General features: G+C 54.8%; 1 protein-coding gene across 1 annotated transcript; it reads left to right on the top strand.

The window, feature by feature from the left end:
- The first annotated feature begins 614 nt into the window (after nucleotides 1-614).
- On the top strand, nucleotides 615-4,941 carry LOC118640771 (basic salivary proline-rich protein 2-like). The gene is made up of 2 exons (XM_036277777.1): nucleotides 615-712; nucleotides 3,699-4,941. The coding sequence occupies exons 1-2, from the start codon at nucleotides 615-617 to the stop codon at nucleotides 4,939-4,941; spliced, it is 1,341 nt and encodes a 446-aa protein (XP_036133670.1).
- Nucleotides 4,942-11,172: the final 6,231 nt, after the last annotated feature.

The raw sequence follows: 11,172 nt of genomic DNA, 5'->3' as shown, positions 1-11,172 counted from the left end.
ATCTTATCTTAGTCAATAAAATAAAACTGGTAATGATCACCGGCCGTCTTCGCTTTTCTTCTCAGGGGTGGGCTTGAAAAAGAAAGGGGGGTGGGTTTCCTACGACACCGAAACAGCTTTTAGGTGGAAAGAAGCCTTTTGTCAGCCAAGCCGGGTGACGCTCGTCACAGACGTCCCTCGGAAGGCCTCTCATGTTGTCATGGGTCCCCCCATGGAGCGAACCACGAGGGTCATGCTGGAAATGCGTTTGTCCAGAAATTTTTTTTTTTTTAATCCTCACCCGAGGACATTTTTTCCATTTTTTGTACAGACAGAGTGGGAGGGAGAGAGAGGAAGAGAGAGAGAGGGAAACATCGATGTGAAAGGGACACATCGAATGGCTGCCACCCGCACGACCAACCAGGGCCGGGGACAAACTGCAACCGAGGTACATGCCCTTAGCGGGAACCGAACCCGGGTCTCTCCGGACCGCAGGCGGACGCTCTAACCGCTGAGCCACACTGGCCAGGGCTGTCCAGAAATGTTTTTAACGGGTTTCATTTTCCAGGGGCGGGAGCTGGCTGTCCTGCAGGCACGCCAGGGCGGGTGGGTTTCTGGGGAAACAACCTCGTGCTATGGAGTGGCCCATCCACGCGGTCCAGCTTCCTGTGCAGGGAGACGGCGAACCGTGGGTGGCGTTGGGCCGGCCTGTAGCTGCGTCATCCGAGCACCGGTAAACCTGGGCCCAGCGTGCTTGGTTCTTGGTGGGGAGGTGCGTGGAGATATCTCTGGGTTGTACGGGGCGAGCCCCTCCAGTCCAGGTTTGCCATTCAAGGTCAGTCAAGGCATCAGGCGATGGGCTTGATGGTCTTCTGACTCTCCTACTTTTCTTACAGTGGAAATACCGTGGGCGGGGGTTGATGTCTCTGTTAAAAATGCAAAGAATTCCGTGAGCTGCGTCTCCGTGCGTGGGACTGTTTTCTCTTAAGGGGAGAACAGAGCCCTCGTGGGTTAGCTGTTTACAGTTCAGTTGTGGCGACGAGACCTACACGTATGAGAACAATTTGCAGGAAAAGCCAGACTACATACATGAGAGCCAGATGTTGGGACAGAGACTAGGTGAGGTGCCAAGGTGGGGAGTCGTGGCTGGGGGGGTGGTGGCAGCCGGGTGAGGGAGGAGACGGGCCACTGTCAAGGGCTGGAAGGTGATGTGAGCACGCAGAACCTCTGGGTGAGCAGAACCTCTGGGCGAGCAGAACCGTAAAGAAAACGAGGGTCTTGGCTGACCAAGATGTGCCAAGAAGCAGTGATCGACCAAGACGGGCAGGTGCAGAGAGGACGGGGAAACAGTCTGACGGCGAACAGCCTGGATGCCAGACTTTCCCCCCCATTTCTTCCCTGAAATCATGGGAAAACAAAACAAAAAAAACAATAAAAAAACTCCAAAACCTAAGTTGATTCACTTAATAATCGTCTTCAGTAGCTCTTTGAATTTGAACGCCAGACGTCACTGCGGGTACATTTGGCTCCCTTCACTCTTGAGAAGGGTATCGGTGAAGAGTGTATTTGTTTTTTCTTTTTTTTTAAACTTAAGAGTAAGCCTGGCTGGTGTAGCTCAGTGGTCGAATGTCGACCCTGCACCAAGAGGTTGTCAGTTCGATCCCCGGTCAGGGCACACGCCCAGGTTGTGGGCCCGATCCCCAGTGGGGGGCATGCAGGAGGCGGCCAATCGATGTTCTCTCTCATCGGTGTTTCTCTCTCTCTCTCTCTCTAATCCTTCCTCTCTCTCTAAAATCCATAAAGAAAAAAAGAAAGTCCTGGCTGGATTGGCTCAGCGGTTGGAATCGGCCTGTGGACCAGAGAGTCCCGGGTTCGGTTCCCGCTAGGGGCATGTACCAAAAAAAAAAACACCCAGAAAAAAATTAATTAAAAAAATAAAACCTCATCTCTGGTTCCGTAAAACCACAGTCTTGGAAACAGTTTCACTCGTCCTGTCCTAAAGGTTACATTTCTATTGTCAACGAGGCTGCCACCTTTCAAGTCTCCCTTTAACCAATCCCTGCAATTGAGACGCATCCCGGTCACCCCGTCTGGTCGTCACCCGCCCCCTGTGTTCACACCGGACCCTCAGGGGTGCCCTTGGCAGGAGACGCAGAAGTCAGACCCTGAGCCCCAAAAGGTGGGTGTGCAGAACCGGTAGAGGCCGGGGGTCCACCGGGTCCAGGCAGAGTTTCCTCATCCCCGTGCTGTTGATTCAGCTCCTCAGTTCGGGGGGTTCAGAGATTTGGAATTGGACCTAGAACGTGGCAAAGGACGAAACCTGTTTATTTTGTCTAGATGTTCTGCATCACGAAATTTTCTCATCTCATATTTCTTATAAACATTTTGACATTCTGTTGAATTTTGCTCAAATGTCTTCCATCTGGAGACACGGAGTATTTACCCGCCATCTCTACCTTCAAATCCTGCCCTTTGATGGCTGGCCATGGAAAAACACGCTACTTGCTGAGTGGGGTCCCGCGGACTTTCTGTTTGGAGAGATCATTAGAAACGCAAACAGAGAGAGTGGAAATCGATACTAGTAAACTATCTGTGCCCACTTTTCCGTCTCTGGTGTTTGTCTTTTTCTTACTTGAAGAGTTTTATATAAAGAGGACATTGACTTGTCGGTCGTGAACGCTGCAGGAATTTCCCCTGGATTTTATTTGCCGTGTAAATCGCATGCTGTTTTCTGACATCGCGTGATTTTCAGTTTAAGGAGATGACTCCACATGGCAAACATTTTACAGCTTCTTCTCTTGCGAAGGCTCCCAGCAGCTCCCCGAGTCCGGTCTGGGGACCCCGAGGCTGGAGCTATCCGACGGCTGACCGCTGGAGCCCTGGGCACGGCTCAGATTCTCACTTGACGTGGACAAGCTGGGTGACCTGAAGCAAGACCCGTCACCCCCATGCCCCGTCCCTCCCCCTGGAGAGCAGAAACCACTCTGGTCTGACACCTCGTGCAGGGGTTGTGGGCATCAGTGGCCGTCGACGGGAGACCCTCGGGGCATCTTGGGAGTGCCATGCGAATGAGCACCAGCCGCCGCCGCTGCCCTCCTCGCCCGAGTCCGGGGGGGCATCGTGCTGTGTGAGCGGTGACCGTGCAGCCCTTTCGGAAGCGGCTTGTTTACAGAGACCTTCGAGACGTTGCAGTGAGCAAAACTCAATAGAGGAGATGCATTTAAGACATGGTTAAAGGGAATTCTGGCCCAGCCGGTGTGGCTCAGTAGTTGAGCGTCAACCCCTGCACCAAGAGGTCACTGGTTCGATTCCCGGTCAGGGCACATGCCCAGGTTGTGGGCCTGATCCCCAGTGGGGGGCGTGCAGGAGGCGGCCATTCGATGTTCTCTCTCATCGATGTTTCTCTCTCCCTCTCCCTTCCTCTCTCTAAAGTCAATAAAGAAAAAAAATTAAAGAGGAATTATGCTTTCCTCCTTCATGTTAAAACAAAAAGAATCTTGTTTGTAAATCATCCTAGAATTATAGGAAAATGTCTAATTTTGTAGAGGTGGAAGAAATGACCTATTATTAGTCAACCTTTTCATTCAGAACATGGAGGAAGCTGAGGTGCAGACCGGACTGGACGTCAGAGCCGGGAAGCAGGGAGAACCATTCTTGGTCCAATAAAAACTCCCGCACATCCCCAGAACCCTCTGCAATTCTTCAGTGTCATTCTTTAGAAACTCCCTAATTGTGGAGAGGGAGAACCAGGGGCCCCTTGGAGCAGGAGGAGGAGAACCCGGGGCCCCCTTGGAGCAGGAGGAGGAGAACCCGGGGCCCCCTTGCAGCAGGAGGAGGAGAACCCGGGGCCCCCTTGCAGCAGGAGGAGGAGAACCCGGGGCCCCCTTGGAGCAGCAGGAGGAGAACCCGGGGCCCCTTGGAGCAGGAGGAGGAGAACCCGGGGCCCCCTTGCAGCAGGAGGAGGAGAACCCGGGGCCCCCCTTGCAGCAGGAGGAGGAGAACCCGGGGCCCCCTTGCAGCAGGAGGAGGAGAACCCGGGGCCCCCTTGCAGCAGGAGGAGGAGAACCCGGGGCCCCCTTGCAGCAGGAGGAGGAGAACCCGGGGCCCCTTGGAGCAGGAGAGGGAGAACCCGGGGCCCCCTTGGAGCAGGAGAGGGAGAACCGGGGCCCCCTTGGAGCAGCAGGAGGAGAAACCCGGGGCCCCTTGGAGCAGGAGGAGGAGAACCCGGGGGCCCCCTTGGAGCAGGAGGAGGAGAACCCGGGGCCCTTGGAGCAGGAGGAGGAGAACCCGGGGCCCCCTTGCAGCAGGAGGAGGAGAACCCGGGGCCCCTTGGAGCAGGAGAGGGAGAACCCGGGGCCCCCTTGGAGCAGGAGAGGGAGAACCCGGGGCCCCCTTGGAGCAGGAGAGGGAGAACCCGGGGCCCCTTGGAGCAGGAGGAGGAGAACCCGGGGCCCCTTGGAGCAGGAGAGGGAGAACCCGGGGCCCCCTTGGAGCAGCAGGAGGAGAACCCGGGGCCCCCTTGGAGCAGGAGGAGGAGAACCCGGGGCCCCCTTGGAGCAGGAGGAGGAGAACCCGGGGCCCCTTGGAGCAGGAGGAGGAGAACCCGGGGCCCCCTTGGAGCAGGAGGAGGAGAACCCGGGGCCCCTTGGAGCAGGAGGAGGAGAACCCGGGGCCCCTTGGAGCAGGAGGAGGAGAACCCGGGGCCCCTTGGAGCAGGAGGAGGAGAACCCGGGGCCCCTTGGAGCAGGAGGAGGAGAACCCGAGGCCCCTTGGAGCAGGAGGAGGAGAACCCGGGGCCCCTTGGAGCAGGAGGAGGAGAACCCGGGGCCCCTTGGAGCAGGAGGAGGAGAACCCGGGGCCCCCTTGCAGCAGGAGAGGAAGAACCCGGGGCCCCTTGGAGCAGGAGAACCCGGGGCCCCTTGCAGCAGAAGAGAAGGTGTTTGCAGCCAGATTTACACATAAAAATAAAATCCAGAGCAGAAGAAACTGGAAAGATTCATGTTCTCTTGAAATGGATATTTGAGGTCAAAGTGGGTTTTTTTTGCACCTGAATTCTCCGGATAATTGTCTCAAGCCTTGCTTTTGACTTGCTTATGAGGGATTTAACCTGTGGAAATGGAGCGTTTAAAAAAATGGTTTTCAGACTGGGGGTGCTGGGACCCCCCCCAGGCCATTGAGGTCAAATGCTACTCAGCTTTCATTTTTATTTTTTTAAAAAAATTCATAATTTTAAATTCTCACCTGAGGATATTTTTCCATTGATTTTAGGTAGAGTGGATGAGGGGTGGGCCAGGGCGGGGGTGGGGGTGGGGGAGTAACATTGACGTGAGAGAGACATTGATTGGTTGCCTCCTGCATGACCCCAACCAGGGCCAGGGATCCAACTCGCAACCCAGGTACGTGCCCTTGACCGGAATCGAACCGGTGACCCTTCGGTCCACAGGCTGATGCTCTTACCACTGAGCCAACCTGGCCAGGGCGGGAGAGTCAGCTCGTAGTGGGCACCGTCCCAGGTCCTGGCCCCGCCGTGGGGAGCCAGACAGGCCAGGGCTGTCCAAGCCGGGGAGAGAGACAACGAAGACCATCCCAGGTCCGGGCATCCCCAGGGAGGGCGCAGACCTGCGTTACCAGGCATGGTTGGGTGAAGTGGGAGCTTCCCCAGCGGGGGGAGAAGCAGCAGCTAAGCCAGCACCCGGGGATCGGCTGCGGGCAGAGGCAGCACCAGGTACCCCAGGCCTGAGATCCGAGGGGTCGGCCTAATGTCTCCTCCCAGGTCTTACTCTCCAGTTTGTCGACCTGGCAGGCGGGATCTGTGGGCAGTTTCTGCCTCGTCCTTGTAGAACAGGGGGTTCCCTGCTCTCCCTAGACCCCGCCCATGGGGCCCTCTCCTCACAGATGCTGATGGAATGGGGCGGGGCGGGGGCGGCCTTGATTGATTTAAAAATCCCAAAATAATCAAATGAACAAAGGACCAGAAAACCTTTTCCAGCAGCTCTGGGGTGCGAGGTGCCGAGTGTGAGGCGGCTGGAGCGGAGACCTGGCGCTGGGCGGTGGCCAGGACCTCAGAGTGGCCCCCTCTCTGCAGTGGCTGTCCCCTCCCCGTCGGAGGGGGTCTGGGTTTGCTCCGCTCTGGATTGGCTCAGAATCTGCAGAGGCCGCAGACCCCTTGCTCGCGGGGTCGCCCACGCCCAGACGCAGACACTCCGCAGTCGCGTTGATCTGCTTCTTGTCCCACCTTGGCGCCGTGTCCCCGACTCAGGTCCGAGATTTCAGACCGCGTCGGAACTGTCCACGTGCGACGCTTCTGTGTTCGGTTATTTCAGGAACATGTAAGCGGGTCTTTCTTCGAATCTGGATCCAGAAACCACCCTGCAGGCAGGGGCTGCCTTGGCCTGGGGGCGTGGCTAAGGCCTGCTGTCCCTGGAGGAGGTGTCGATGGAGCGAGAGGACGTGGGACACAGAGCCGGAGTCACTCTGTCCTCTGACGTCCCTCCCCGGAGGGTGGCTCCTTCAGAGGAGCCAGGGAGTGGTCAAGTCCACTCCAGCGAGCTGTGTGTGGACAATTCCTGGGCTGTCCCAACGGTAGCTTCTGACGGTGCCAAAAAGAAGAAGCGCACAGCGACTGGCAGCGGAAACGAATCCGCCCTCCCGGTGACGAGCGCGCTGTGGTTTGGATGGGGCCTTGGAAAACTCTGACGATTCCTGGGGAAGGACTCAGTTTTGTGATGGCCTGTTATTACAGATCGTCTACGAAATGTAAATTGAAAAAATACAAGTGGGTTGGCATAGGGGTGTCCCTGTGTGCCCGGCTGTTTCCCCCACACCCCTTGCGTGTCCCTAACCACTGCAGAAGGCAGTCCAACGGTCTTCGCTGTCTATGGTTTTTACTCCCAGTTTCTGTGGCACAATGACATACCTTTAAATCCCCATATTTTCCCTTACATAAGATGACAGTCTGGAGAACATAAAGAGCTATATGGGCAGCCCGGCTGGTGTGGCTCAGTGGTTGCATCGACCCTGCACCAAGAGGCTGCCGGTTTGATTCCTGGCCAGGGCACATGCCCAGGTTGTGAATCCAGTCCCCATTGGGGGGCATGCAGGAGGCGGCCAATCAATGTTCTCTTTCATCGATGTTTCTCTCTCTCTCTCCCTCTCCCTTCCTCTCTCTATTAAATCAATTTAAAAAAAAAAGAGTTATATGGGCGTGGTCTGTATAAATCCTTGGGTTGTAGCAGCTCTTTTCAGGGATGGGGACAGCTGGAGGTCAGAGTGGGCCATGACCAGGGACTTGTCAGAGTCAGAGAGAACCTCTGGGTGGGGGTGGGGAGTAGACACCTGTGCCCAGATGGAGTCCAGATGCCACTGAGTGGGCAGGGCTGTTGCCGGTACCTCTGCTGGAGGTCCTGGCAGAGCCCTGCTCATTGTGGTGGTTTTGTGGGGAGGACCTGGGGTCGGGGCTCCCTTGAGTCTAAAGCCGTAATGTGCTGACATCTGCCCATTGGAACCGTTCCAGATTCCCTTAGAGATAGGGTCCCTTCTGTCCGAGCTACCAGAGCAAGTGTGTGTCTCCTATAAGAAATGTTTTCAGAAAAGGGCTAGATGGTCAACACTGTAGGCTTTGGGGTCCCAGGAACTCTGGTGTGATCACTGAAGTCTACCATTGTAGTTACTTTGCAGTTACTGTGTAGTTAGTTTGCAGTCTTGAGTGGAGTGGTTAGCTCCACGAGGGATGGATCAAAGGGTGCTGGGCTCCATACAGACTGGGTGAGGTTAGAGACCCCGGTGCGCACAGTTCTGGGGCGCTCCCTGGAGGAACACAGTTAGGAGTGTGCAGTAAGTGCGGGCTGGATGCTGGTGGGTAGACATTGGCAAGTACGCAGGGGGCAGGCTCAGGGGAGCCATGGGGGACCAAGTGGGGTTTATGAACAGACTGGAGGGCCTGTTCCTGACTGAGTCCACATCCTATTGTGAAGGCTCTGCTTTGTGACCTCACCTAACCTGCCACATCTCACCTCATGCTCAGGTCTTACAGACGTTTCAGGGGGACTTGGGTTTTTACGATGGCCCAGGAAAACATGCCGTCGGAAGGAAGGCTGGCTTTGGAGATCAGAGGGAGCCACTGGCTCTGCTTTTTGAGCTTCCCCAAGAATAAGAAAGATCCTCAAGGCTGTGCAACACATACTGACCTCGCCCAGTCTTCATACAGCCCAGCATCCTTTGACTCGTTTCTCTTCAGCTGACCCTCCACTTGCTAACCAAGGTTCATCCTCTTCCTGCCTGCGACTACAAAGTAACTGCAAAGTAACTGCTAAGTACAAAGTAACTGCAAAGTACAAAGTAACTGCAAAGTAACTGCTAAGTACAAAGTAACTGCAAAGTAACTGCAGAGTAACTGCTAAGTACAAAGTAACTGCAAAGTAACTGCAAAGTACAAAGTAACTGCAAAGTACAAAGTAACTGCAAAGTACAAAGTAACTGCAAAGTAACTGCAAAGTAACTGCAGAGTAACTGCAGAGTAACTGCAGAGTAACTGCTAAGTACAAAGTAACTGCAAAGTAACTGCAGAGTAACTGCAAAGTACAAAGTAACTGCAAAGTAACTGCAGAGTAACTGCTAAGTACAAAGTAACTGCAAAGTAACTGCAAAGTAACTGCTAAGTACAAAGTAACTGCAAAGTACAAAGTAACTGCAGAGTAACTGCAGAGTAACTGCAGAGTACAAAGTAACTGCAGAGTAACTACAAAGGTAGACTTCAGTAGTTATAACAGAGACACTAGGACCCCAAAGCCTACAAGGTTTACCTTCTAACCCTTTACAGAAACATTTGCCAACATTTGCAACAACACATAATAATCCAGTGGTTGCCCGGAGCACAGAACACCAGTGCCGTGGGCAGGGCATGGGTACAAAGCTGTGAGACAGTCCCACTGTGAAGGAATTCTCCTACTTCTCTAAGGGATGATGAATGAGATACTATAATTTCTTCCACTTTGTAAAAGTTAGATAGCATTCCATTGTGTGATTATTATAACTTATGTATCTTTTCTACCACTAGGGGACATCTGGGTTTTTTTCCAGGCTTGGTTTCCCTTTTATGACCATTGCTACTTTGAATCTTTTGCGTATCTTCTGGTCCACATACCTAAGGATTAGCCACTTGCTTATCAGTTGATTAAACTGACCGTTTGGCTTAAACCTAAGTCAGGTCCTCCCGCCCAGACCCAGAGAGATGTGGAAATGCCCCCCGCTCTACCACAGCCCAACAGGGACAGAAATGCTGGGTCTCGTTCCCATCAGGAAATGGCCGAAGTTATTGTGACAGGACTGTGTTTTGAGCAACGTCGGCCCTTTGTTTTTTGGAGCACAGAGCAAGTAATAAACCTGTCACCCTGAAAAATCAGGTTGTGACCCAGAGGAAGGAGCCAATTGTGACTTTAGGTAAAAAAGGGTGACCTACCGGGGCGGATAATTTATCACGATCAATGGCCGTGCTCTCCCTACCGGCCAGGAAGACGGCCGGGCTGAGCCCGTTCCGGACGAAGCGTCTAGAACGGTTCCCACTGATCGATAGTCCAGGGCTCCCAGGTGCCAAAAACCCGTCACGGTTCAGAGGAAGAACACCGCTCGCCTGATTTGTAAGAGGAAGAGACCGAGACCTTTAATTATTCTCTTAAAAGAAGAATGTCACCTGTCAGCCGCGGGCATCTTTGCCGGATGAAAGTGAATGTTCTCCTGGGGATTTAAGGGCAAATTCCTGATTTCCGGGAGGGGCGGGGAGGGGGACGCAGGGGGTGCCAGGGGCTCGACACGCTTCAGGAAGCCGCCACCTCGGGATTGTGCTCTCTGCCCGCTCTGTCCGAACGGCTCCTGCTGGGCACACCGAGGGCTTTCCCTGCCCAGGAAACGATGCTGCAGCAAAGCCAGAGGATGTTCAAAACAATCCTGTCTTTCCACTTCAGTGGTGCCTTCCACTTCCGGCTCAGGCCCCCTGCACCTGCTGCTACTCTGGCTCCGTGCCCCGAGGCAACCCCAGAGGGGTCCCCTGCCCCTGGGTGGCACCTGCTGGAGGCTGGAGGAGCAGAGGGTGGCGTATTCTCCCTCCGTCCTCTCCCCGCAAGGTGGCTCTGGGTTGGCTATGTCCCTCCTCTGAAGGTCACAGGTCCTGCAGGGTGACCTTACTGCACAGCCTTTTCTGGCTCCAGACTCCATCGCCTTGTCCTACTCCTGACCCGTCAGTCCAGGGGTGATAAATGCACCCGCAGTTTCTACCTCAAGGCCCCGCTCACCCCTTTGTAAATTAAGGCCCCTCAGAGTTGTGTGCTGTTTCCTGCTTGGTCCTTGGCTGACACCCACTTAAGCAGCACTTTCCAGAGAACCCAACCTCATCTTGGCTTTTCCAGGTGTCTGCACCTCTCAGGTGCTTCCGTCACCTCCTCCAGCAGGGGTGGCCCACAAGGCCCAGCCTGGACGCAGAGGGTGAGCCACGCCATGTGCCCAAGCTTGGTGGATTTTAAACTGTGATTTATCTCCAGGTCTTGCTGATGTGGCAGCTGCGTGCAGATGTGGCCCGCCTGGCCGTCAGCATCGCTCCTCGAGAATGCCGAGGGCTGGGGAAGCGCCCCACCTGAGCGGGACCACCTCATCTCCCGTCACCCACACAGACTCCGCCGTCCCCCACGAACCGGGCGGGCTGGTCCCATCTCTCAGAAGGTTGTCAATAGCAGAGAATCCATGCACTGCTACGGCATCATGACTGATTAGCTCTCCATGTGCCCTGCTTACAGGCACACGGAGCAGCATGCCGGGCCACAGTGCCAGGATAGGAAGGCGCCCTCCCACACCGTGAATTTTACCCCACTTTGTTTGCTTAAGTGGGACCCTCTGGAGGGGACCGACAATTTCCTTCTGTAGAGGAATTTGCTGCAGACTGAGCTGACTTAGGTCCGATGTGTGGGTATAGCAGGAACACTCGAGTCCATGGGCACGCACTCAGCATGCCAAGGGGCGCGCCTCCTGTGGCTTCTCAGGCTAAGGCCAGTTTTCAGGAAGAAAAACTTGTTTGCTGCCTTTCGGTTATATTCTTGACCTTGGACAAGTTAAATATGTTTGGGCGTGTTCTGAGTGGAAGAAGGGGATGGGCATCAGAATTCCCCGAGATGCCTCCTAAGATCCAGATATCCAAACCCCAGCCCC

The sequence above is a fragment of the Molossus molossus genome, unplaced genomic scaffold (genome assembly GCF_014108415.1).
Source record: "Molossus molossus isolate mMolMol1 unplaced genomic scaffold, mMolMol1.p scaffold_m16_p_23, whole genome shotgun sequence".
NCBI classification, from domain to species: Eukaryota; Metazoa; Chordata; class Mammalia; order Chiroptera; family Molossidae; genus Molossus; species Molossus molossus.
This window is presented reverse-complemented; position numbering and strand designations above follow the sequence as displayed.